At 48.3% G+C, this 21,703-nt stretch overlaps 12 protein-coding genes across 12 annotated transcripts; 5 read left to right on the top strand and 7 right to left on the bottom strand.

Annotated features, from left to right (window-relative positions):
• Nucleotides 1–9: 9 nt before the first annotated feature.
• On the top strand, nucleotides 10–1,105 carry SPPG_04704 (small GTP-binding protein domain). The gene is made up of 3 exons (XM_016752935.1): nucleotides 10–84; nucleotides 154–501; nucleotides 581–1,105. Exons 1-3 carry the CDS (start codon nucleotides 34–36, stop codon nucleotides 953–955), a joined length of 774 nt encoding a protein of 257 aa, XP_016608419.1. The 5' UTR covers nucleotides 10–33; the 3' UTR covers nucleotides 956–1,105.
• Nucleotides 1,046–2,803, bottom strand: SPPG_04703 (replication factor C subunit 5). The gene is made up of 9 exons (XM_016752934.1): nucleotides 2,672–2,803; nucleotides 2,492–2,602; nucleotides 2,330–2,424; nucleotides 2,142–2,239; nucleotides 1,897–2,078; nucleotides 1,599–1,834; nucleotides 1,469–1,538; nucleotides 1,330–1,404; nucleotides 1,046–1,259 (listed from the first exon to the last, which is right to left on the bottom strand). Exons 1-9 carry the CDS (start codon nucleotides 2,756–2,758, stop codon nucleotides 1,152–1,154), a joined length of 1,062 nt encoding a protein of 353 aa, XP_016608418.1. The 5' UTR covers nucleotides 2,759–2,803; the 3' UTR covers nucleotides 1,046–1,151.
• Nucleotides 2,804–2,972: 169 nt separating this feature from the next.
• On the bottom strand, nucleotides 2,973–3,715 carry SPPG_04702 (rdgB/HAM1 family non-canonical purine NTP pyrophosphatase). The gene has a single exon (XM_016752933.1). It carries the CDS (start codon nucleotides 3,699–3,701, stop codon nucleotides 3,063–3,065), a length of 639 nt encoding a protein of 212 aa, XP_016608417.1. The 5' UTR covers nucleotides 3,702–3,715; the 3' UTR covers nucleotides 2,973–3,062.
• Nucleotides 3,716–3,780: 65 nt separating this feature from the next.
• SPPG_04701 (mRNA splicing protein SYF1) lies at nucleotides 3,781–6,967 on the top strand. Its single transcript, XM_016752932.1, has 4 exons — nucleotides 3,781–3,968; nucleotides 4,030–5,669; nucleotides 5,735–6,300; nucleotides 6,380–6,967. The coding sequence occupies exons 1-4, from the start codon at nucleotides 3,818–3,820 to the stop codon at nucleotides 6,855–6,857; spliced, it is 2,835 nt and encodes a 944-aa protein (XP_016608416.1). The 5' UTR covers nucleotides 3,781–3,817; the 3' UTR covers nucleotides 6,858–6,967.
• Nucleotides 6,851–7,542, bottom strand: SPPG_04700 (uncharacterized protein). Its single transcript, XM_016752931.1, has 3 exons — nucleotides 7,422–7,542; nucleotides 7,265–7,361; nucleotides 6,851–7,194 (listed from the first exon to the last, which is right to left on the bottom strand). The coding sequence occupies exons 1-3, from the start codon at nucleotides 7,510–7,512 to the stop codon at nucleotides 7,122–7,124; spliced, it is 261 nt and encodes an 86-aa protein (XP_016608415.1). The 5' UTR covers nucleotides 7,513–7,542; the 3' UTR covers nucleotides 6,851–7,121.
• Nucleotides 7,543–7,884: 342 nt separating this feature from the next.
• SPPG_04699 (uncharacterized protein) lies at nucleotides 7,885–9,902 on the top strand. Its single transcript, XM_016752930.1, has 6 exons — nucleotides 7,885–8,083; nucleotides 8,170–8,454; nucleotides 8,524–8,643; nucleotides 8,703–8,876; nucleotides 8,953–9,024; nucleotides 9,085–9,902. The coding sequence occupies exons 1-6, from the start codon at nucleotides 7,933–7,935 to the stop codon at nucleotides 9,828–9,830; spliced, it is 1,548 nt and encodes a 515-aa protein (XP_016608414.1). The 5' UTR covers nucleotides 7,885–7,932; the 3' UTR covers nucleotides 9,831–9,902.
• Nucleotides 9,903–9,967: 65 nt separating this feature from the next.
• On the bottom strand, nucleotides 9,968–13,568 carry SPPG_04698 (uncharacterized protein). Its single transcript, XM_016752929.1, has 5 exons — nucleotides 12,866–13,568; nucleotides 11,921–12,747; nucleotides 11,487–11,862; nucleotides 11,266–11,421; nucleotides 9,968–11,201 (listed from the first exon to the last, which is right to left on the bottom strand). Exons 1-5 carry the CDS (start codon nucleotides 12,983–12,985, stop codon nucleotides 10,191–10,193), a joined length of 2,490 nt encoding a protein of 829 aa, XP_016608413.1. The 5' UTR covers nucleotides 12,986–13,568; the 3' UTR covers nucleotides 9,968–10,190.
• A 636-nt stretch (nucleotides 13,569–14,204) lies between these two features.
• SPPG_04697 (uncharacterized protein) lies at nucleotides 14,205–14,866 on the bottom strand. Its single transcript, XM_016752928.1, has 2 exons — nucleotides 14,805–14,866; nucleotides 14,205–14,735 (listed from the first exon to the last, which is right to left on the bottom strand). The coding sequence occupies exons 1-2, from the start codon at nucleotides 14,821–14,823 to the stop codon at nucleotides 14,266–14,268; spliced, it is 489 nt and encodes a 162-aa protein (XP_016608412.1). The 5' UTR covers nucleotides 14,824–14,866; the 3' UTR covers nucleotides 14,205–14,265.
• Nucleotides 14,867–14,936: 70 nt separating this feature from the next.
• On the top strand, nucleotides 14,937–16,126 carry SPPG_04696 (uncharacterized protein). The gene is made up of 3 exons (XM_016752927.1): nucleotides 14,937–15,268; nucleotides 15,343–15,486; nucleotides 15,551–16,126. The coding sequence occupies exons 1-3, from the start codon at nucleotides 15,070–15,072 to the stop codon at nucleotides 15,994–15,996; spliced, it is 789 nt and encodes a 262-aa protein (XP_016608411.1). The 5' UTR covers nucleotides 14,937–15,069; the 3' UTR covers nucleotides 15,997–16,126.
• A 118-nt stretch (nucleotides 16,127–16,244) lies between these two features.
• Nucleotides 16,245–18,502, bottom strand: SPPG_04695 (signal recognition particle protein SRP54). Its single transcript, XM_016752926.1, has 5 exons — nucleotides 18,424–18,502; nucleotides 18,222–18,343; nucleotides 17,251–18,126; nucleotides 16,801–17,183; nucleotides 16,245–16,717 (listed from the first exon to the last, which is right to left on the bottom strand). The coding sequence occupies exons 2-5, from the start codon at nucleotides 18,229–18,231 to the stop codon at nucleotides 16,397–16,399; spliced, it is 1,590 nt and encodes a 529-aa protein (XP_016608410.1). The 5' UTR covers nucleotides 18,232–18,343; nucleotides 18,424–18,502; the 3' UTR covers nucleotides 16,245–16,396.
• Nucleotides 18,503–18,629: 127 nt separating this feature from the next.
• Nucleotides 18,630–19,695, top strand: SPPG_04694 (uncharacterized protein). The gene is made up of 2 exons (XM_016752925.1): nucleotides 18,630–19,323; nucleotides 19,389–19,695. Exons 1-2 carry the CDS (start codon nucleotides 18,855–18,857, stop codon nucleotides 19,427–19,429), a joined length of 510 nt encoding a protein of 169 aa, XP_016608409.1. The 5' UTR covers nucleotides 18,630–18,854; the 3' UTR covers nucleotides 19,430–19,695.
• On the bottom strand, nucleotides 19,632–21,659 carry SPPG_04693 (uncharacterized protein). The gene is made up of 6 exons (XM_016752924.1): nucleotides 21,472–21,659; nucleotides 21,264–21,408; nucleotides 21,054–21,184; nucleotides 20,878–20,980; nucleotides 20,536–20,821; nucleotides 19,632–20,467 (listed from the first exon to the last, which is right to left on the bottom strand). The coding sequence occupies exons 1-6, from the start codon at nucleotides 21,636–21,638 to the stop codon at nucleotides 19,662–19,664; spliced, it is 1,638 nt and encodes a 545-aa protein (XP_016608408.1). The 5' UTR covers nucleotides 21,639–21,659; the 3' UTR covers nucleotides 19,632–19,661.
• Between the last annotated feature and the right edge of the window lie 44 nt (nucleotides 21,660–21,703).

Here is a 21,703-nt window from a genome sequence, read left to right as displayed (position 1 = left end):
GTATAAACATCCAAGGTTTTGATCACTTCAAACATGTCGGCTACGCAAGCGAAGAATGCCTCAGAGCAACCTGCCGACCTCAAGGTGGGCGGTAGAGTTCCTGGCTGCTGTCTTTAGTTTGAGGTCTACTTTCTGACAGCGCGGTATCATTAGATTATCCTCCTGGGCGACTCGGCAGTTGGAAAATCCAAGCTAGCGGAGCGTTTTCTTCTTGACGAATTCCACCCACAGCAACTATCCACCTATGCTCTCACCCTTTACCGTCACGTATGCACCTATCCATTTCCATCTGATCGACGCAGTGGTGCAAGCACGGAGAAACCTCGGAAACTGCGGGTTGACTTTTGGGACACGGCGGGACAGGAGCGGTTTCAAAGCATGCATGCTGGTTATTACCATGGAGCTCATGCATGTATTCTGGTGTTTGACGTGGGACGGAAGATAACATACAAAAATTTGGATACATGGTACGACGAGTTGGTAAGCCATGTGGGCTTGAAGGTATGAATAGCTTCCACTTTGCGTTGGTTAGACCTCGTCAGACATCATGCTTAATAATAACCGATCTCCGATATTGTAGCTACCGGTGATTGTAGTAGCGAACAAAATCGATGTCGATCCATCGCGTGCAAAAAGGGCTTTCGGTTTTGTCGAGCGACGGCGTGCCGAACGAGCAGAAGCAAGCGGAACAGCGCCCCAAAATAACGACCCAGAAGAACCACAAGATCCATCACAGTCTGACCATCTCCCACTCTTCTTTGCCTCCGCCTCAGATGGAACAAACGTGGTTTCAATTTTCAGGGAAGCGATAAACCGTGCCGTGAAGTTTAAGGAGCAAGGCGAAGGGACATTTGTGGATGAGGTGCTTGCGTTCATAAGAGAGGAAGAAGGGAAGGAAGGGGGATTATTTGCGCGCGAGGATGAAGGCATCACCCCGTCAATAACTGCACATTAGTTAGTAAAGTTGTAGTCGCGCCCGACAATCTACGGCTGCCAGTTTTGATTGAGCATTCCGATCTGAACGGAATGCGAACGGGCACCGATATTGAGTCCCAATGTCACAGTAATTACTCCGAATCTATTAGATATATACATATTCTCCCTATCATGCCCGTCCACATCACATTCTTTACAGTCAGAATCACGCGGCTTCAGGCCATACCAATTTCCATTAGGTACGCTTTATATACACTCATGAAACGCGCAACGAATGCCTCGAGGTGGAAGATCGCTTTATTTCCCATCCTCAATCGGTGTTCCTATGAAAAAACAAACGACATTGAAAAAAGGAACGCAAAATGACTCCTTTTGAATTCCAGAATCACTTACAAACTGTGCTGCAGCCTGCACGATTTCGAGTTTAATTTGACCATCCACGTTTTTCATCAGTTCAAAAGCCAGATACTGGCCGCGAATACAAAGGAGGTGAATTGATGATTCCATGAGTACGTCAACCGGAGCTATTTACCTTGAGTATGATATCAGGTGGAATGCAGTGTGACAGGAGTTCGTAAAAGGTCCCTCGGACTTTCATCAACCTATCTGGCCCCATTAGACAGATTGTCGCCCACACTCGTTATGTGGATTATAGTACCCACCTAGCTGGACTCTGTTCCCCCAAAATATCCATCGCCATGTCTTTAATAACCCTTTCCCAGTCCGTTATTGCAATCTCTTGGTTATCTTCGAACGGATATTGCTGGATTCTGGCCGCTTCCAGCATCAGAATCGCACGTCGCAAATTGCCGTTTGCTGCTTCAGCAAGACGCGTGGCAAATGCTTCCGGTATTGTCATTCCTTCCTTCTTGCAGACTTTGTATATCACTTTGCGCATCTTTGGTGAAGGCACAAGAATAAGGGACTGTTTAACGCGTTTTCTAAAGAAATACAGCTCACTTCGTCCACTTCAGGGGCAGCTACTCTCACAAGTAAGCACCGACTTCTTATTGGTGCAATGATCTTTGATGTGGACTCTGTGCAGAGAATGACACGCAGATTCGCCATGTACTTTTCCATGGTTCTACGGAGAGCTGCTTGTGCCTCGCGTGTTAGGCCATCCGCTTCGTTCAGAATGACGACTAAAATATATTCCAGAGATGTGAAATGTTTTCTCTTTGACAGGCTTGCCGGACAGCACTAACCTTTGAATGGTCGCTTTGCACTGCTATCCACCTGTTGAGTCTGTGCAATTTCCTTGATCAGATCTGTCACAATGACCCGGTCATACGATCCTACGTCACTATATTCAGTCTGGGTCAGTAAAAGGGAGGGCTGTCGCTAATTGGCATTCCTTGCTGTTTTATCAAACCTCTCTGGTTTGTTATCTTACCTGGGAGTCAGTTCGATATGATAGTTGCTGCTCACTATACTAACTTCCAATTTTCGGTTTGATGGTGTGACAAACTGGCGGAGATCGACCTTCAGCTGAAGCGTGAAGCCATAGTTATTATTATAAAGGTTAAGGGAGTCAGAAAGTCCAGAGCGGCCTTACCTTTTCAACGCCCGGTCCATAAAGCTCCCTTAATAACGCGACAATTCTTGTCTTCTTGCCCGCTCCCGATGGGCCATAGACAAGGAGGTGAGGAAAGTCGCCGCTCGCCGCCTAATAATGAGCAAGACCCTCAAAATCACCGCTGAAAAACTCTATGCTCTTTGGGCACCAGCCGCTTACCACTCGTTGGAGTTGCTGTGTCAAACCGTCATGGTAATCGAGCTTGTCCAGGCTCTTTGGACGATGTTTGTCCACCCAAAGGCTCATGGCCGCCCACAAAATAAACAGTGATAAAAGCGTTAAAGGACAAACGTTGCCAAAGGTCAGCTCAACTTGTCCGAACCTGTGAACTGTGCCACTGCCCGTCATGCCAACAAGACGACAATGACATCCCAACGATGACGACCTACTTCTTATCCAACTGGAGGATATCAAAAGGACAACGGACAAAGGAGAAAACGAACAAGAGTAATCCGCACATCGGGTTATATGTTCGCTAGTCGTTTTGTTTGGATGCAGATAAATATAGTGTATTGCAAATAGTTGCCACTTGATTATAGTTCGAGGCTATCTACTCCAGATTACTTGGGTCTTTTAGAAACTCCAAGACCTTTTGCAGTGCCTTATATCTATGGCTAATCGTATTCTTAATATCCTTTGGCATTTCGGCATACGTCTGCTCAAATCCATCTGGCATAAATACTGGATCCCACCCGAAATCTTTTGGTCCGCGCGCTGGCACGATCTTTCCATTAGTCCTTCCTTCGAATATCACTGGCTCCTTTCCGGGTTTGCAGTAGGCAAAGGTGCACACCGCCTCAGCACTTTTATCATCAAACCCGACCAACATCCTATTCAAACCGTCGTGACCGAGGCTATCCAGGAACCATTTAATATATGGGCCTGGAAGCCCTTTCATTGCGGTGAAGCATAAAGATGTATCCTCTGTCAGGACGGGTCTTTGCAAGATAGACGCAGCATGGCGAGCCTTCTCTAGAGAAACGGATTGTGTAGTGCCTTGAAGTTCCGGGAGGTCTAGCTTGTGCGATACCAGCGAAATGCCAGTAGGGGCAAGAATCGCCTGGACTTCCTTGAGTTTATTTGCGTTGCCTGTTACAAAAGTGATATTCGGTGTGGCTGCCATCTTTTGCAAGGGTGGAAGCAAGGCGAATGGTTGACGAATGGGAAAGCGTCTGGCTGGGAAGGCCATCGCGCGACTCTGTGGTTGTCAGTGGCAACGTCGACGTGGACTGGTCAACTCGCATGAATAGCCCATCGTCACATCCCTGCTTCCTTTCAGAGAGTTCCCTTGTGACCGGTGTAGAAATGGCACCAACAGCCGTTGACGATGCTGTCGTTCCCATGGACGTTGATAAGGACCATCTCGAATCCAACGGTCTTGATGGTGAGGTAGTATTGCAAAATGCTGAGAAAATAAAAGAAGAGTACTTGTTGCTTATCCGGGAAGAGGATATCCGTAAGTGTTTGCCTATTCTGTTATACTTTACTGCAAGTGAGGTACTCATTGAATACTACAGCCCATGAGGAAGAATGCCTGCGAAATCCTTACACTTTAAAGTGCTGGCTGCGGTATATTGAGCACAAAAAGGACGCACCGATGGAAAGCCGTATCTTCATTTATGAACGTGCAGTGAAGGATCTTCCTGGCAGCTATAAGCTATGGAAGGCTTACCTCGACCTGCGTGTCAGCGGCCTACTCGAAGGTCCTGTGAACAAGGAAACTGGCCTTCGCAAACCAATACGGGATCTTCGTGATAGAGAATGGGAGCGTGTAAACAGTTGCTTTGAGCGGAGTCTGGTACTCTGCAATAAGTTCCCTGTGATATGGCTCACGTATTGTCAATTTCTGATGCATCAAGCCCGGCCGACACAGTGCCGAAGAACATTCGACCGTGCCCTTCGTGCCTTACCGATCACACAACATACCCGAGTTTGGGATTTATACCTCAAATTTGCAAAGTTGGTGGGAGGTGAGACGGCTGTACGTGTGTGGCGAAGATACATCAAGCTGCAACCAGAACAGAGAGAAGAATATGTGGGATTGTTGTTATCTCTGGATCCGCCTCGGCACATGGAAGCTGCCCGGGTACTGGCGTCTATAGTCGAAGATCCAAAGTTCACATCAGGACACGGAAAAAGCCAGTATCAGCTATGGACAGAGCTTTGTGACTTAGTTACGGAGAATCCAGAAACTGAAGACCCAGAGACAAGGAGGGATCAACGTGTCGAGAGACTAGACGTTGATCGCATTATTCGAAGCGGTATATCTAGGTTCTCTGATCAAGTCGGTAGACTATGGAATAGTCTAGCCACATGGTGGATGTTGCAGCAGGAGTGGGAAAAAGCGCGCGATGTATATGAGGAGGCGATCAGACAAGTGAAGACAGTAAGAGATTTCTCTATGGTCTTCGATGCTTATGCGGCAATGGAGGAAACGGTGCTAACGCGGCAGATGCAAGAGTTGGCACAGAATGGTGGAGCCGACGGACCTGATGACGTTGACGTTGACCTTCGTCTTGCTCGATTCGAAAAGCTGATGGAGCGTCGTCCTTTTCTGGTTAATGACGTAATACTTCGCCAGAACCCGCACAACGTTGCTGAGTGGGAGAAGCGCGTAGACCTCTGGAAGGAACGCAAAAATGAAAAGAAGATTATTGAGACCTATCACAAAGCGATTGAAACTATTCATCCTAAACGCGCAGCCGGAAAGCTCAGTCTCCTTTGGGTCCACTTTGCAGAGTTTTACGAGCAAAAGGGAGACTTGGATACTGCTAGGAGAACTTTTGAAAAGGCCGTCACCGTCCCATATAAAAAGGCGGACGAATTGGCGGATGTGTGGTGCCAGTGGGCAGAAATGGAACTTCGACAAGAGAACTTTGATGGTGCGCTAGATGTTATGGGTCGGGCAACAACGCCACCGCGGGGAGGACCTGCTTTCCATGCATCAATTCGGTACAATGATGAGAACCGGGAGCCCCAGCAACGACTATTCAAATCACAGAAGCTCTGGTCCTTTTATGTTGATCTGGAGGAGTCTATTGGGACAATGGAAGGAACTCGTGCTGTATATGACCGTATCATGGAACTCAAGATTGCAACGCCCCAGATTATTATCAATTACGCGGCATTTTTGGAGGAGCATAAGTGGTTTGAGGAGGTGAGCTATTTGAGTGAAACTTGACAATGGTTGTCGGAGCGCAATTGTTCTAACATGTCCTCCAGAGCTACAGAGTGTACGAACGAGGGATTGACCTATTTGGCTATCCAATCGCCTTTGATATTTGGAACATCTACCTTACAAAGTTTATTGATCGCTACGGAGGCACAAAGCTGGAGCGCGCTCGCGATTTGTTTGAACATGCTGTAGACAAAGTGCCACCAAAGTTCGCCAAGCCTTTATACCTAATGTACGCTAAGTTAGAGGAAGATCATGGACTGGCCCGGCATGCTATGCGTATCTACGATCGAGCGACTCGAGCAGTAGGGGATGAGGATCGTTACGAAATGTTTACCATTTACATTGCCAAGGCGACGTCATACTTTGGGCTTACCTCCACCCGTGAGATATATGAGAGGGCGATCGAGGCCTTGCCAGATAAGCAGGCCAGAGATATGTCCGTTCGCTTCTCTGACATGGAGACCCGACTTGGGGAGGTGGACCGAGCCAGAGCAATCCTTGCCTACGGTAGTCAGTTTTGCGATCCTCGAATGGATGCCGAGTTTTGGAAAATCTGGCATGATTTTGAAGTAAAACATGGTAATGAAGACACGTTCAAGGAAATGCTCAGGTTAGTATTGCCGAAAACGGTTGTCGCATTGTCATTGGTATCACAGGAGACCAAAGTTGACCGATTACAATTTTAACAGGATTAAGCGCTCTGTGCAAGCTAAATATAATACGGAGGTCAATTTCATTTCCGCTCAACTGTTGGCTGCGCGTCAGCAGGGTCAAACTGAAGAACCGGAGGCCGTCCCTGCTCCACCGACAACCATGGAAGAGCTGGAAGCTGAAGCAAGGCGAATTCAAGCCGAGGAGGGTGAAGGTCAAGATCAAGGGGCGCGTTCGCAGAAGAACACCCGTGTCGTTGGTTTCGTTCGGGCCAAAAAGACGGAACCAAAGGTCTCTGCACCGCCGGTCGAGGAGCCCCTCGCCGCGAATCCGGATGAGATTGAGATTGGAGAAGATGACTCGGATGAGGAAGAGGCAAACATGGAGCAGGGCGCAGAAGTAGAGGGATTAGCCAAGCGAGCGATACCTGAAGGAGTGTTTGGAGGGTTAGGTGCCGATGCTGCACAGGCTGACGAGAAACTGGGAGCCAAGGAGAGGTTCAAGAGGAAGCGATGATCACAGACTTGTGTATTTGTGGAGATAGCTGTATATTGCGTGGTGTATTTATCGGGATTTAAATTTGTTAAGCAACTTGGGATCTACTGTTTGTGCAAAGTCATTTGGGACACCTTGGCATCCCCGCGGTCGTTCGATCTCATTCCTTTTCCTTGTCTCGCGAACAAAGTAGCGCGTCCGCCCAGTCCCACTGAGTGTCCACCGTGTTACGTCCGTCATTCGTGAGCTGGCATGAACGAAGCATTTGATCAACTACTTGGTACTCTACTGTTGCTGCTGTTGTGCTTGTTGCTGCTGACCGGACGTGGCATCGGATGCTGGCTTTATGAGCTCGGCTCTACAAAATTAGGTGGTCTTTCGTCAGCAACGAGAACGATTCTCCTCACCGACTCCCATTGTTAACATACCTTAATTGCCGCGTAAATTCATCGTTCAGGTCTTCATCGTCCCAATTATCGTCCCATAGCAGAGCGTCTTCGTGATCTTCGTCTGCCTCTGTCCAGTCTACACATTGTTCACGTTAAAACACCCCACAGCGTCTCAAAGCAAGGCGTGGCCACTAACTTTCGATAGCAAAGTCTTCAAACTCGTCGTCCTCCTCCAGTGCAGAGAGCTGCGGGGGCTTCGGAGGTTGCTGTTGCTGTGGTATTGACATTTTTTGGTGTCGATCGCTGGGAGAAGGGCTAGATGTCGTGTGTAAGTGCAGGTCATCTCGCTGTTGGCATGGTAATAGATGGCACAGCTTCGTCCCCATGAACGAGCAACGTTGTGTTTTTGGTTGCGGGCAGCGTTGGCCCTTTGAAGCATATCGGTTTTCGAACTGTGTGTTTCTCATCTCTGTACCGTATCCCCATGTTGTCTTCTACAATTTGGAAGAATCCAAATATTTGCTGCAACGTATGTAGGAAGAGATATAAAGGTGATCGGGCTAACTACAAATCGGATGGAATCAGCTGAGTCAGCAGTGGCTTCTTGATTGGAACCACCCGGTTCAGTCATCATCCGTTCCGCCCAGTTCCACAAGTTCCGCTGGGATCTGCTCCATTCTCCTGCCCGTTTCGTTTCCATTGCCTGCATGTTCAGCGATACCGTCATTGTCCACTGGGACAATGAGGCGTCGCCCACGACGTTGGGCTGCATCCCTTCTACGCGTTCAATTTATCCTGTGGAAGCGGATCTAAACGTATCAGAGAATGGCGTGTCGTGGACAACGGCAACAGGAAATGGTAGGCTATGCGGCTCAAACGCGAGCCATGCCGAGAGTTTTGCGCTCCTTGGCACTGGCTGTAACTAATATGTAACCCTTCTCCAGTAATAAACATTCAGGCAACCTTCATTTTTGGCGCAACCGTTGTGTCGAACCCAACCCAGTCCGTGCGAACTCTGCATAGTTCTGCAGTGCTTCGTAGGGGCTTGGAGGCCATTCAAGCAAATAATGCCCCGGGAAACTCGTCATTCTGGCTTCTCCATGCCGTAGAATTGTCTCGGGGACGAAAAGATAAGCAACCGGGGATACGACAAATCTTGCTTCAGAGCAAGAACGCAGGTGCACGACAATGCGTCGAGGCGGTGATCGCGGCGGCGGGACTCGGACAATGTGAGTACTAGAAAATGATGTGAACACCTTCTTGTGTTCTGATCTCTGGTCCTCCTTCTTTGTCTTCAGTAAGCAAGAAGATACTTGTCCTCATAAATCCCTTTGGAGGAACAAAAAAGGCCAAACACATTTATGAACATGTTGTCCAACCCATGTTTCAGATAGCAGGATTGAAGATCGATTTGCATGGTACATTTCAGGAGTCGGAAAACAGTGTTGAACTCTAGATTTAATCATGTCCCAATCAGAAACCCAAGCTACAGAACATGCCACGGAAATTGCACGAACGTTACCCTTGGACCAGTACAGCGCGGCTATCACGATTAGCGGAGATGGTGTTTTCCATGAGCTGATCAACGGGTTGTTGACGAGGCCTGACTGGGAGCAAGCAAGAACGTTGCCCGTTGGCATCGTGGGAAGCGGTAAGGCTTACATATTCGATTGGTATTGATGGCGAGTCAATGATTTAATGTGCTGTTTCGCGGTTGATTTCAATAGGGTCAGCAAACGCAATGAGCAAGAATCTCGATACAATGTTTCCAGAGCTTGCAGCTCTTAGTGTCATCAAAGGTACTTAGACGGTTTGGTGCAGTGTATAAGCGCATTTCATTAACCCATATCACTGCACAGGCCAGACGCGTCCAATGGATGTTTTCTCCGTAACCCAGAACGAAACCGTCATGTATTCTCATCTTCAACTCATGTGGGCACTTCTTGCCGACGTGGACTTTGAATCCGAAAGTTATCGATGGATGGGTGGCGACCGCATGACAGTGGCCGCCATCATCCGTATCCTTCGATTACGCACATACCACGGAAAGCTCTACCTTCTCCCTGTCAATCAAGCGGATCAATACCGAAAATCTCCCTCATCATCAACGCAGCCTTCAGCATTGGGCCCTCCTCGCCTTTATACCTCTGACCCATTACAGCACGAACATTGGCCCCAAATCATCTCAACAACTTTTACCTACTTTTTGGCCACGAATTTACCCTGGATTTCGTCCGATTTTCTGGCCGCACCATCGAGCCGTCTAGCAGACGGTGCGCTCGAGGTTGTGTACTCTGAAACCATGTCTTCGGTACAAGCTCTACAATCTGTTGCGGATCCGGAATCCGGTAAATATCTCCAGTTTCCGTTTATAAAAACCAGTCGGGTTCGCGCACTTGTACTTGAACCGCATGGATGGTCTTGGAACAAGGATGGAGTCACAGATCGAAAGGAAGACAAATGGTTGGATGTCAGTGGGGAGAAGATTTCTGCGTCCCCTGTAAGGGTGGAAGTTCACCCCGGCGTTATGAATGTATTGGCACCGGTTTGGTTGGATGAAGACGAATGGAGCAGGCATGCTCACAAGGCCAAAATGACCGCGTAACTATTTACCTGATAAATGTTCATCAGTGGCATATATCGTACATACATGGATAATAGACTTCATGATTGAGTATTAGTGGCTGGCCATCAAATGCCTATGACATAAATTGAAACCGCTCTCAGTAAAGTGAACCACTCTTTGGATAACATACTCTGCACTTGAGAGATCCATTTTGCGCCTTCCACGGGCAGAGAGACAACGTCCAGTTTTTACACTATTATACAGTCCTTTCCAGGGATATCCACAAAAATGCGACACAGAGAAACAGAAAGGGGAATCTCACACATCTAAATAAACCCAAGCCCAGCCGTCACCCCAATTGAATTTGGTATCATCTTCACAGGTTAATCAATCAAGTGTTCAAAACACCCATCCCCTCCCTGCGAGACCTCGCACCGCATTCTCCCACAGACTCAATATATCCAGCCCTTCATCGACAAACCACGCATCGCGTCGCTTAACAACACTGGTTTCTTCCGTATCGAGCGCCAGTGTGTAGACTCTTCGTAGCTTTCGTAGCGGGGAAGGCGGTGCAGGGGGCGAATCAAAGGACGGTAACGTACGGATGGGGAATCGTCGATGCAAGTGGGCGGAAGATAATGGTGATGGTGACGGTGGTAATGATGATGATGATGACGCAGTTGCGCCAGGACCGGGAACAGATGCTACATCTGCTGAAGTGGAAGATGGAGTCGGCAATATTTCCTTTGCAGGTTCTGATGAACTTCCAGAGCCCTCTCCAGAACTTGCGCCAACCGAACTCTCCGTGTCCACATCACTCTTATCAGATCGCCCACTGACTTCCTCTATGACCCGCATATGAGCAACGGAGACACCCTCTACAAACCCTCTTATCGCCTCCGCTGCAATCTTTGGGCAATCAACCAAACTCAACACTTCCAATGCTGGACATCCCACGCGGAGAGTGTCCAATACACTTGGACCCACCGTCAAGTTATTTAATGATAAACTTCTTAACCCTGTCCAAGCCCCATTCCTCGCGACTTCCACGATACATTGCTCGGTCAGGTCGAGTTGTCCATAAAGGTTAAGTACACGGACCTTTTTCACCGAGGTTCCAAGCTCCCTCAAAAACTTATCGTCAACTCCGCCAATTGAGCAATCTGGATGCTTGTGTAGGTCTAGAGTGCTGACTGGGTTATTTCGGATTACACGAGAGAGAGCTTTGGCAGTCATGTTGGGACATCGGGTTAATGCAACGATGCGGAGTGTTGTGCTGTGTGTCGAGAGCGCGTCAAGGGTTCGATCCGTGAGCTCATTGGACACGGTCACAATGCCTTCACATCCATCATCCTCAAACACAAGGCGAAGCATTTCCAATCCCGTCGCTTTCAAAGCCATCTCTTCAAACTATACAAGCGAAGAGTGAGGTTGCTATTGATTGTTTGACATGCGGATTATGCAACACACATACCATCTCGTCTGAAACATCGCAATCAACCAACCGCAACGTTTTCAATGACGGACGCTGTTCCAACTGCAAAGGTGAACTCAACGGTCCCACCACGCCTGCCAGTCCGAGGAAATTTAGCTGCGGACAGCCATTCCAGAGGACCATAAGAATATCCATCTACAATGTCACCACGTGAGACACTTGTGATCTGTGTGAGGGTACCTCCACAAACCGCAACCTACCGTGACATCCAAACAATAATCCAAAGTAACAGCTTGTAAACATCCACAGCTAGAGACCAATCTCTCGATACTGGCATTCGGTCCAACAGGGATCCCATCTAACCGGACAAACTCCAATCCAGGCATGCTTGGAAATACATCCGATAGATCCGAACTGCTTTCGAAAGCGTCAATCTCCGAAACCGCCTCAATATTCAGGTTACGTAGCCGCCCTCCGTGTTCTCGTAGGATGCGACAAAGATCTGGCCAGCATGGGGAGTCCACATCTTCAATCGTGAGAGAGCAAACACGGTCGATGAGGGTTTCAAGGGAATTCAGGATCCTTGCGTCTAATGACGGGCCCGAGCCTTCAATATTTAGGTGTTGAAATTGTAGGCTGTGTAGAATATTAATTTTACCCTGGCTGACCAAGAACCGGTTTATAGTCACCATACCTTTGCAGATTGTTCAGTAAGTTGCTCACATGCTGCAGAAGGATTACCTTTTGTTCGCTGCTCGACACTACCAGCTTCTTGACCATGCTCCCCAGTCCACATAACCGCCCTACTGGCGGTTTATTTATGACCAGAGGCGGTCGTTCCGCGATGACTTTGAGCATTGCAGGGTGTGTCTCTCCTTCCGATGGTGTCAATGTAGTAGGCTTTGATCCAACCCCAAATCGCCTACTCGCCCCATTGGCAATATTCATCAACCCAGGTTTGATCAACTCGCCCAGTTCTTCAAATGCCTTTGGGACTTCACCGAAATTTTTTGGCACCAGTCCCGCACGAGTCCTCGCTGAGCGGCGAGCCACCCGCGGTGTAGCACTGAAGGCTACGCCACGAACAAATCGTCGTAGTCTTGGGGCATTGTCAAGGAGGACCTCACGCCATAACACTTCTTGTGCAACAGGGTTCCAGTACCGGCTCACCAAACTGCATGAATATAGCGTCGGCAGTTCATCAACCCATTCAAATATATGCAAGAGAAGCTCATGGGGTAGATGCGAAGCGATTGCATTCAGATTCTGCTTATCGGGCTTGTTTTCTTTCCGCGGCGAGCCACCCATTCCAATAGACCTTGCCAGGACTACAGCTCGATTCCAATGCTGGTTTTCCGATATGTCTGATTCCTCTATTGATGGTCTTTCAGTAGGAACATTCTGATCGGCGGTGATTCCGTCCTCGACAGCTGGGACCGTTTCAATTTCTTCAATCACCGATGTCGAGGGTGGCGTGGAATCAACGGCACCAATGCTGGAGAGAACATCCACCGCTAGTTCCTAAGTGACAGACCAACATTATCAAGAGACAATTGTGGTGAGATAAGATTGGTAGAATGTCCCCGCAACTCATGACCTCTGACAATGGAGCAGCGAAGGGTGGCGTAACTGTACCTACCTGTGCGGCAATGGCATCCTGAACCTCAAAGGACCTCTTGTCTGCAGGCACTAGCGAAAGTCGCTCTAGACCAAAGCGTAGAATGTCTGCTATGAATGCCGTTATTTGTTTATCGGGCATTTGCGGTCACAATCGAGGTCCCGGGAATAGGGTGTTCAATGAAGCGGCAACAACCTTGCGGCTGCAGAGACCGTTAAGCGTTGGGAATACACACTGAGACTACCGTAGGAGTAAATGTCCAATGCCGGCTGAGAGCTACTCTAGTTATCCTAATAGTTTATTGTTTTTTTGTAAGATCTTTTGAAAGTGGAAAGCGAGAAATGGAAACAGCTGCCGGCCTAGCACAAGTGGCCTTTTAATTCGGGTCTTTTGGGACGCGTGAGCAGCCATTTAAAATGGGGGATTTTCTAAAACCCTTTTTTGACCAGATGGAACTTGTCGGTTTCTTTCAAGCAAGTCGAGTAGAAGGGCAGCCAGCAGTGCGATAGCAAGAAAGTGAAGGAGGGGCCTTTGGCAATTACCCTTTTATTTGCAGAAATTCCGCCTTGTCTCGGGTCTGAACCTTGTCGCTCGTACTGTTCATCCTTGTCTTTTCCACTGATGCTGTCTCGTATCTGACGATTATGAGTTTGTCAGCTTGTTGTTGCATTCTTGATTCATAGCGCAATCAACTATCAAGTATTTGAGGCATGGGCATACCCCGCTTGTCATCAATCATGAGAACGCTGATGTGGTGGTGCTGAGGACCTCGAACCACCCGAGAGCAACCGTGATCAGAACCAGCGGCAACCAATCGGATCTGATAACAAAACCTACTATTATACTGCCACATTAGTTGAGCTTGGTTGGTATGTATCAATGGCATTTCTTGCATTTCTTGTCATCGGGTCATCTTCTGACATGCAGTTTTTTTCTCTAGTCTCCAAGCCTTGTCACTGAACATCCTCCAGCTTGCAAGTCTCCCCAATGTTGCAAAGACTCTGGCTTCAATGCCATCAAGAGTTCTGGATCAAGGCCTAGTAGGGACCACATGTGGTGGTGGGCAATTATCTGGTTTAGAACCGTTACGTATTGCATGTATAATTGCCTAGTAGTAGTTAGTTAGCTTTTACGAGCCAGTTTACGCTGGTTTATTCCCTGGTGTAGTAGCTAGTGCCAGTTTCTGTCACCTCTACACTACTCCTCTCACTATCACAAACGGTTAAGCAATGTGACAATGTGCAATGCACTATGCATGTAGACTCAAAGCCCTCTGACATCATGTTGTTGGCTCGACCTCCACACGAATATACCCAGAACATCAAGATCTGCCAAGCCTGTCGGATTTGGGCGCAATCCATGTAGAGTTTGCGAAATAAACAATGTTACTGTAAACAATGCGTCTAAATGCCAGCCTGTACCTATGCTACCTCCTTCGTCGCCTCCTTTGCCGCCTTTGCAACCTCCATCGCCTTTCTCACATGGCCTCCGACGCCCTTTGGTCGGCCCTCCTCGATCTTGTGTCGATACTTGTTTGCAGAGTTCCTTCCAAATGAGCCTCGTGGTGGCAACTTGATTGCCGCATCACCCTCCACAGAAGCGCCAAGCTTTGTTGGTGGAGGTGGTGGGAAATTGAAATCCTCTTCCATGGAAACTATAACCTTTTTATAGTTTGCTGTTGTTTCCCGGCCCCCGTAACGAGTTTTGTACGTCCGGCCCAAGTAGTTCATTGTTCGAACGTCGGTAACTGTAATATTATACAGGTTTTGCAGGTATGATGTTATATCTATTTTGTTTAGCTGGGGTGGGCAGCGGAAAACGCATTGGTGGGGTGGGAGGTTGGAGCGGAGGAGTCGGAAAACAACGTTGGGAAAAAAGAGCTTTTGCCCCGCTAAATGTGTCAAACGGAAAAGCAGAATCAGCAGCTGTATAAATAGCAGTAAGACCCATTCTCACTTACGTAGTAGGCGTGAAGGCATGTTGAGGGATTTCGGTCAAACAAAGGACGGATCGAGTGCTAAAAGTCCTCCTCGACGCTTTCCCCTCCAGCTAGTTGCTATGGCTACGCGATCTGCAAGCAGTGCAATTGAGGCTTGAGAGTGATCTCGTAGCCCATTTGCCTTCGTCGATCATTTGCTGCCAGACAGCTGCGCTAGGTTCTACACCTTTTTTCTGTATCGTTGCGTAAGACATTCTTTGTATGTCATTGCGGGACCTTGGCGAACATGGATACCCAGGTGCATTCCACATCACCGTATGCACCCGAACGGAACTCTACCATGTTTGTACTGCAAAGCACCGCGGTTGCAGGGCTGACAGGTTCTACGCTGGGCGCCATATTCGCCGCCGTACGAGGTCAAAGTCGGCTAGCATGGGCTTTCAGCATGGGAACAAATTGGGTCCTCGCGTTCGCGCCGTTTTTTGGTATGTTGACCTTTCTGGACTCTTCTCTAATGCCACAAGTATAGTGGATTGCTAACTTATCCGCAATGTAACAGGTATTAGAGAAGCTGTGCTTCATTACCGATATCAGAAAAACGCGGCAGAGGGAGTAGATAGCTTCAGGATGCGGGATAAAGATGAACTAATATCAAGTATCACATCTGGTGCTATTGTTGGAGCAGGCATGGGCCTGATATGGCGTATGTATATGTGCAAAGGAAAAAGCAGCACATATTTTGTAACTGATCCAATATTACCATTTAGGTGGTCCCCGTGCGCTACTCTCGGGCTCCCTCATGTACTCCTTACTGGCTTGCGGTGGTCAAACTCTCTATCTCGTCGGCCGACAATGGCGGCTACGCACCGCCTTGCAACAACGTATTGACAACCAGTCTCCTATCCCTGACCGAGACCAAGGGTTCTCTCTTTCTCGATTTTGGCAAATGGAGATTCTCCGCCCAGATCCGAGTGCCAAACCAGCGCCAGCGGCAGAAATCGATCCTGTGGGATCCTTGTTCGTTTGGGCGAGGGATAAGATCAATGCGAATGTGGATCTACCGGATTGGACCAGCCCACTGCTAAATGCGTGGGATATCGAGTATAGGAAGAGGTTAAATATTAGATTAAAGATTCTAGAGTCACAGGTTGGCGAGCTGCGAGAGACAGTTGGAACGCTGAGAAAAGATGTTGGAGAGGACAATGTCCGATGAACCAGCGTCCATCGTGATGCTAGATATCTGTTAATATTCGCTCCATAGACTTAAGATTAGTGAAATCGAGCACGCTCAGTGTCCCGATTTCACCGTGTACATAGATGCAGAACTATACAACATTCCAACATTCCAACTGCTGTATGGCAGCAGATTGCAGCTTTTGGCGGACGTGGCAAATCATTTTACTGGCATGTCTTCCCTTATCATTTAATGGGACCCGTCCACGGTGCCCCTTGGTCTTTTCATGGCGGTCCTCTGTTTTGTCCTCAGCATACTGCCACTCATGAAATACGACGCTGAGTCTTTGGATTTTCGATAATCTATTAGTATGTGTTGACACCTACCGACCTGGCACACAATAAATGCATGCACAGTCCCCCCTCCTCTTGCAGCCAACTCATCTTCTTTTCACTCGCACCCGTCCACCACCACCACCCCCACCTCGTCCCCCACCCATACCTCCTAAAAGCTGTTGCATCATGTTTTGTAACCCAGGCATACCGCCACCTCCACCACCGCCACCGCTCGTCAGTTGCTGCATTATGTTCTGTATTCCCTCCATTCCACCCATCTGGTTCATTTGCTGCATCATGCCGGGAGGCACCATTCTTGACATTTGGCTTGCCATCTGGTTCGGGTTCATTCGACCTGGTTTGCCTTGTGCTAGTCCTTTCAAGAAGCCCTTGTTTCCTCCCATTTGCTTTACAACGTCCGCAAACTGATGGGAACGTAAAGCCATAGGTCAATAAGGATACATAAGGATACACTATCTGCAGCAGAGGACACAACCCACGAACCCACCTTTTTGAACTGCACCAGCATCTCCTCTACCTCTCTTACTGTTGTGCCACTCCCCTTTGCTACTCGATATATTCGGGTCGGTTGTTGTGAAAACACTTTGGAATCTGAATCCAGTTCTGCGTCCGTCATACTATCCATCATGCACATGAAGCGCTTGAGGCGCACCGATCCCTCTTTGTCGCTAAGTTGGAGCATTTCTTGAGGTATTCCGGGAACCATACTCATGACTTTTGAAAGAGGACCCATATTGGAGATGGTTTGGAGTTGGTCATGCATGTCACGTAGTGTGAAGACACCCTGTTCGAGCTTTTTCAAAAGGCCCTTGTTTTGATCGAGTTTCATATCTTGAACTGTTTCAATGAGGCCACCGATATCCCCCATCCCTTCATGCGCAAACCATTTAATTAGTCCTGCGGGATAGAACCGGCGACAACCATAATTACTGTATACCTAGCATTTTACTAACGAAAGGCTTCGCTCTGAATGGGTCCAGATCGTGAATATGCTCTCCGGTACCGATGAAAATTATAGGACTTCCCGTTGCGGCAACAGCAGAGATCGCACCACCACCTTTAGCATGTCCGTCCAGTTTCGTCACGATGATAGATCCGATGGGTACTGCATCTCTGAAAGCTCTCGCCTGTAAATCTGCAGCTTGCCCGATGGTTCCGTCCATGACAAAAATGTAATGGTCCGGATCGGCTGCTTCAGCAATCTGCTTCATCTCCTCAAACAGCGCTGCCTCCTGCTTATGTCGTCCAGACGTATCCACAATGATAATTTCAAAGCCCTCCTTCTTGAATTTTGCAATACCTTCTGCAGCTAAAACCGCTGGATCATTCTCGGTGTAACTACCATAATATGGAATCTTTGCTTTGGTGGCGTTCTGCTTCAACTGATCGAATGCACCGGCACGGAACGTATCCGCAGCAATCAGACAAGTTTTCCAGCCTTTTCGCTGGTAATGGTAGGCCAGTTTCGTACATGTTGTCGTTTTCCCTGCACCCTGTAACCCGACGAACATGACCACATTTGGCTTCCCCTTTTTCGGCTTGAAAGGTTCCACTCCAGGATCCACCAAACGACACAGCTCATCAAAAATCGCCTTTTGAATCACACGACGCTTATTCACTCCAGCGGCAAGTTCGTCTAAATTGACGATCTGTTTGATATTCTTTCGTAGGTTTTGGACCAATCGAACATTGACATCGGATTCCAAAAGGGCAGCGCATACTTCCCGAAGAATGCCGTCAAGAACTTTTTCGTCAATGACAGATTCCTGGGTTAGCGACCGAAGGGCATTGTTGATCTTCCGGCCGAGATCGGCTATATGTGTGAGGGTAATCGGATTGTGTTTCAAAACGGCAAGTCCACGGAAAAGCAACGCCATAAACCAGCATCTCGCTAGAGTATCTCCATACCTAACACCATGTCTCTTTATCTCCGCCTTACTCGACAATAGAAAGAGTTCTTTTGATTGTGGACAGTTGTGATACTCGAACACGGGTGCTGTCGACGAGGGCACTATTCAAGAGCAGTCGTGCTGATAGCACATGAAATGTCAGCAATGGCTGGTAGAAACGCTCAGCAGAGCCAACGTACTGCACAGAAATGACCGTCTACCTTACTCGCCGTTCTCAATGTCCAAAGCGTGTTCAGATCTCAACGTCCCCAAATCTCTGGTGCAAAATCCGACTTGCTGCAAGGCCGGCTGGAAGCGGTCATTTCATCATTTAGCCTTTTATGTCCATCACGTGATTTGCTAGCGTAAGCAGTATCGCTCTCGTTTTGAATCTCGTCAGCGTTTTTGGATATAAGCCTATACGAGTGGTCGACTGCAGTCAAGTCTCAGGGTATGGAAACAACGATATTTCACATCCAGTACATGTTATTGGTATGATGCGAGCAGGTCTGCTGCTATGGCGTTGTTGCTGGAGCCTTCTGCCCGGGACGTCACGAAACGCGGGGGATCGTGATAGATCCCTTGCCTTGGTGAGCAGGGTCGACAAAGGTCAACTGATTCGCGTCACATCCTCTGCCACCCCGGGCTTGTGATGAATGGAAGGTGCATATCGAAAGCATATAAAGCGATCCTACTCTGCTTGTTCTCCCAAATTATCGCAAAAAAGGATATCAGTCTCAGTATGCATCTTACCAAAACGTTGCCGAACACTCTTATGTTTAGGTCTTTGTTGAGACCTGTTTTGACGGCCAGCACCACTCGCAGCCTGCGTAGTACGCCGCAGCAGACGCCATCTTGGACTTCGTGGGCGACTGCTGGGCCGGGGGCATCTAAAGCGGACAAGGGGATGAGCGCCGGGCAGCAACAGGCAGATCAGACCCCTAGGAATGAGCCTATGCCCAGTGCACCCTATGCTTACACAGAAAGCGTAGAAGGCCATGCTGGCGATTGGTTCGAGGATGGTTCCGTTCCGCTCGATGAGCCGGAACCCATCGTTGAGGCTTTCACCATGTGCGAGCTGAGGTCGACAGACGGTGGTCATTATGGTGCGCTCTTTGAAGGTACGTGGCTCTCATCTCGCGCTGATGCATGTTGCTCATCCGGTGACTTATATTTGCATTTCTAGATACCGGAGGTGAAGTTCCTATTGCGGGAAAGGACCAATGACTGGTTTAGGGTAGAAAACACTTGGGTTCCTTGTCCATGTTCACACTAGTCAGCATTGTGCATTTGATGTTTTTTGGCCCAGATTCCCAGTTTCATGCAATGCAGGTTGTTGCACCGAAGAGCTGATAGTAAAAGGCCATTTTTATCATCAAAAGTACTCGCTAACCGCTACAGTACTCTTCACCTGATACTAGTATGATGGACCTAATTGAACTTCTGTCCTGAACAGTTTTCAAAATTGACCTGCTCTACATACATCTCTTTCCAATCTTTCGTATTCTTCTAAAAGTATGGAGTATTTCTCGTAAGACTCCAAGCTTCCTTCTGCCACAGTGACTAATTGCGGAGCACCAGGTGCATTCAGAGACTGTTCAAAAGTCCCAAACCACCCACTTGCATGCTTGACACCATATCTTGCTCTATACGCCGCTCCCAAAGTCGCCGATCCTCCACCAAGCGACGATCTCATCACGACAGCACCAAACACGTCTGCTAGCACTCGAACAATAGCATCATTTTGTGATGCACCGCCTGTTACTATAATCCGCTTGGATGCAGAATCGTGATAGCCAACTCGTCTAGCATGTAGCCGCATAGATAAGAATTGGCTCTCCAGCACTGCTCTGGCATTGATCTCTGGACGCGAGAATTCTTCTACCTGCTGCCCATGTTCAAACCTGAATACGCCCTGCGCTTTTGGGGTGATCTCAGGAACATAGAAGAAGAAGCCGAATCGATCCCCACACCCAACATCTGCGTTCTCTACCAAGCTATTGAACTTTTCCCAAGAGCTCCACGCATATGTGTCACGTATACGCTCTCGAGTCAATGATCCGTTTTTGTATACGATCATTGCCATGTATGCATCATGACGGGTTGGATGACACAGGACATGACCTTCTGTCGACGGAGTTGCCTTTTCCAAAGTAAGGAGAAGGGTGTCGCTTGTTCCCATCGAAACAACGCTATCGCCAACCCGGAGATTTAAACTGGCTAAACTGTCCGGATTATCTCCAGACCAGGCTACAACCATGCAATCTTCGAAATACACAATTGAGACCCACCAGCAAGCATTCATACGCTATTCAGGAGAGGGAAACAATTACCTTTTCGAAACCCATATCTCTCGACAAAATAGGATGCTATAAAGCCAATAACAGCATCAGTTTTAACAACTGCTCCTAACTTTCTTCGCAGGTCTGCTCCACAGAGGTTAAGCAGTCTGTCATCCCAATCCTTTTGGTGAATGTCCAGAAGGTTCATGCCACTGCCATCCGCCGTATCGATTGGTGCATATTTTCCAATCAGCATTGACGCAGCAAAAGAGCTGACAAGCGATATCCGCTCGGTTTGCGCAAAAGCTTCTGGACGAGCCTTTGCTATTTTTCGTAGCTGACATTTCATTCAGATCTCAAGCAAGTGACGATCACGAGGCAGCACAGACGTACCTGGCTGCCGGAGAATCTTTCATAAGCGGAGGAACCAGTTATATCAGCTAGCTTCTGAGCGCCCCCCATTGCAACCTCTAGTTCTTCACATTCGGCGCTCGTACTATGTTTATTGAGATATTTAGGATGGAAAATCTTGCTCCTGTCTTAACAGTAGAGATGCGGTACTCATGCACCTCGAATCCTGCCAGATGGGTGAACTTTCTACTGAAAAGATGCCCCGAAGCTGCTCATGCAAGAGCGATTCTGGATTTAAGTGGGCCAGTACATGCTCTGCACCCTGTTTCCAATACACCGTCCCGTGTTGCTGTGACCAAAGTGGTCAGGACAGAAGTATTGGGAAGTGTTTCTCAATCAGATTGTGCCCGTATTCCGTACTGACGTACCTGAGCACAGCCTGATATTCCTGCAACTCGATGACTCGGAAATCCACTATCTTTCATTTTGCCCAATAACAAGTCGAGTGCTTCGACCCACATTATGGTTGGTGCAGTTGCCTGGTACCCGTTCAGCTTTACACCTCCTTCAGTCCTGTTGTGTAGACCGTGAGTTTTCTGGCCCCGCCATGATGAACTCTAGTGTCACGCCCTTCACCCGTAATGTGGTAGGTCTCTGTCAAAGTTGACTGCCTCCTCGTGCAACACGCGAAGATCATCGTCTATTACAACGAGTTTGAGTTGCTGCGTACTCAAGTCTAGTCCCAGATAGAGCGGTGAAGTATTAGTTGTATCGTGCTGGTGGAATAGCTGACGGTCGGCCATTCCAAAGGACGAGCAATCGCTGTTTGCACCTCAGCGCCGATGACATCCCGTTGTTTCGATCATCA

This window comes from Spizellomyces punctatus (genome assembly GCF_000182565.1).
Source record: "Spizellomyces punctatus DAOM BR117 chromosome Unknown supercont1.7, whole genome shotgun sequence".
NCBI lineage: Eukaryota > Fungi > Chytridiomycota > Chytridiomycetes > Spizellomycetales > Spizellomycetaceae > Spizellomyces > Spizellomyces punctatus.
The sequence above is the reverse complement of the archived record's forward strand: the minus strand, read 5'-3'. Positions and strand labels throughout refer to the sequence as shown.

What these genes read in the sequence shown, in the direction of transcription:
- SPPG_04699 (XM_016752930.1), top strand. Translation starts at nt 7,933, where the DNA reads ATGTTCAGCGATACCGTCATTGTCCACTGGGACAATGAGGCGTCGCCC. An exon ending in GACAACGGCAACAGGAAATG is followed by an intron (nt 8,084 to 8,169) that starts GTAGGCTATGCG and finishes ACCCTTCTCCAG; the next exon opens with TAATAAACATTCAGGCAACC. An exon ending in AGCTCTTAGTGTCATCAAAG is followed by an intron (nt 9,025 to 9,084) that starts GTACTTAGACGG and finishes ATCACTGCACAG; the next exon opens with GCCAGACGCGTCCAATGGAT.
- SPPG_04702 (XM_016752933.1), bottom strand. Translation starts at nt 3,701, where the DNA reads ATGGCCTTCCCAGCCAGACGCTTTCCCATTCGTCAACCATTCGCCTTG.
- SPPG_04695 (XM_016752926.1), bottom strand. An exon ending in TTTCGTTAGTAAAATGCTAG is followed by an intron (nt 17,184 to 17,250) that starts GTATACAGTAAT and finishes TTGCGCATGAAG; the next exon opens with GGATGGGGGATATCGGTGGC. An exon ending in TGCTGGTGCAGTTCAAAAAG is followed by an intron (nt 16,718 to 16,800) that starts GTGGGTTCGTGG and finishes CGTTCCCATCAG; the next exon opens with TTTGCGGACGTTGTAAAGCA.
- SPPG_04704 (XM_016752935.1), top strand. Translation starts at nt 34, where the DNA reads ATGTCGGCTACGCAAGCGAAGAATGCCTCAGAGCAACCTGCCGACCTC. An exon ending in AGCAACCTGCCGACCTCAAG is followed by an intron (nt 85 to 153) that starts GTGGGCGGTAGA and finishes CGGTATCATTAG; the next exon opens with ATTATCCTCCTGGGCGACTC. An exon ending in TAAGCCATGTGGGCTTGAAG is followed by an intron (nt 502 to 580) that starts GTATGAATAGCT and finishes CCGATATTGTAG; the next exon opens with CTACCGGTGATTGTAGTAGC.
- SPPG_04694 (XM_016752925.1), top strand. Translation starts at nt 18,855, where the DNA reads ATGAATGGAAGGTGCATATCGAAAGCATATAAAGCGATCCTACTCTGC. An exon ending in TTATGGTGCGCTCTTTGAAG is followed by an intron (nt 19,324 to 19,388) that starts GTACGTGGCTCT and finishes TTGCATTTCTAG; the next exon opens with ATACCGGAGGTGAAGTTCCT.
- SPPG_04701 (XM_016752932.1), top strand. Translation starts at nt 3,818, where the DNA reads ATGGCACCAACAGCCGTTGACGATGCTGTCGTTCCCATGGACGTTGAT. An exon ending in TATCCGGGAAGAGGATATCC is followed by an intron (nt 3,969 to 4,029) that starts GTAAGTGTTTGC and finishes TGAATACTACAG; the next exon opens with CCCATGAGGAAGAATGCCTG. An exon ending in ACGTTCAAGGAAATGCTCAG is followed by an intron (nt 6,301 to 6,379) that starts GTTAGTATTGCC and finishes CAATTTTAACAG; the next exon opens with GATTAAGCGCTCTGTGCAAG.
- SPPG_04696 (XM_016752927.1), top strand. Translation starts at nt 15,070, where the DNA reads ATGGATACCCAGGTGCATTCCACATCACCGTATGCACCCGAACGGAAC. An exon ending in CGCGTTCGCGCCGTTTTTTG is followed by an intron (nt 15,269 to 15,342) that starts GTATGTTGACCT and finishes GCAATGTAACAG; the next exon opens with GTATTAGAGAAGCTGTGCTT. An exon ending in AGGCATGGGCCTGATATGGC is followed by an intron (nt 15,487 to 15,550) that starts GTATGTATATGT and finishes ATTACCATTTAG; the next exon opens with GTGGTCCCCGTGCGCTACTC.
- SPPG_04698 (XM_016752929.1), bottom strand. Translation starts at nt 12,985, where the DNA reads ATGCCCGATAAACAAATAACGGCATTCATAGCAGACATTCTACGCTTT. An exon ending in TTACTGAACAATCTGCAAAG is followed by an intron (nt 11,863 to 11,920) that starts GTATGGTGACTA and finishes TATTCTACACAG; the next exon opens with CCTACAATTTCAACACCTAA. An exon ending in ATTATTGTTTGGATGTCACG is followed by an intron (nt 11,422 to 11,486) that starts GTAGGTTGCGGT and finishes GTGACATTGTAG; the next exon opens with ATGGATATTCTTATGGTCCT.
- SPPG_04700 (XM_016752931.1), bottom strand. Translation starts at nt 7,512, where the DNA reads ATGTCAATACCACAGCAACAGCAACCTCCGAAGCCCCCGCAGCTCTCT. An exon ending in TGAAGACTTTGCTATCGAAA is followed by an intron (nt 7,362 to 7,421) that starts GTTAGTGGCCAC and finishes AACAATGTGTAG; the next exon opens with ACTGGACAGAGGCAGACGAA. An exon ending in GAATTTACGCGGCAATTAAG is followed by an intron (nt 7,195 to 7,264) that starts GTATGTTAACAA and finishes CTAATTTTGTAG; the next exon opens with AGCCGAGCTCATAAAGCCAG.
- SPPG_04703 (XM_016752934.1), bottom strand. Translation starts at nt 2,758, where the DNA reads ATGAGCCTTTGGGTGGACAAACATCGTCCAAAGAGCCTGGACAAGCTC. An exon ending in CACAGCAACTCCAACGAGTG is followed by an intron (nt 2,603 to 2,671) that starts GTAAGCGGCTGG and finishes GCTCATTATTAG; the next exon opens with GCGGCGAGCGGCGACTTTCC. An exon ending in CATATCGAACTGACTCCCAG is followed by an intron (nt 2,240 to 2,329) that starts GTAAGATAACAA and finishes GACTGAATATAG; the next exon opens with TGACGTAGGATCGTATGACC.
- SPPG_04693 (XM_016752924.1), bottom strand. Translation starts at nt 21,638, where the DNA reads ATGGCCGACCGTCAGCTATTCCACCAGCACGATACAACTAATACTTCA. An exon ending in GAATATCAGGCTGTGCTCAG is followed by an intron (nt 21,185 to 21,263) that starts GTACGTCAGTAC and finishes CTTTGGTCACAG; the next exon opens with CAACACGGGACGGTGTATTG. An exon ending in GAGATATGGGTTTCGAAAAG is followed by an intron (nt 20,468 to 20,535) that starts GTAATTGTTTCC and finishes TGTATTTCGAAG; the next exon opens with ATTGCATGGTTGTAGCCTGG.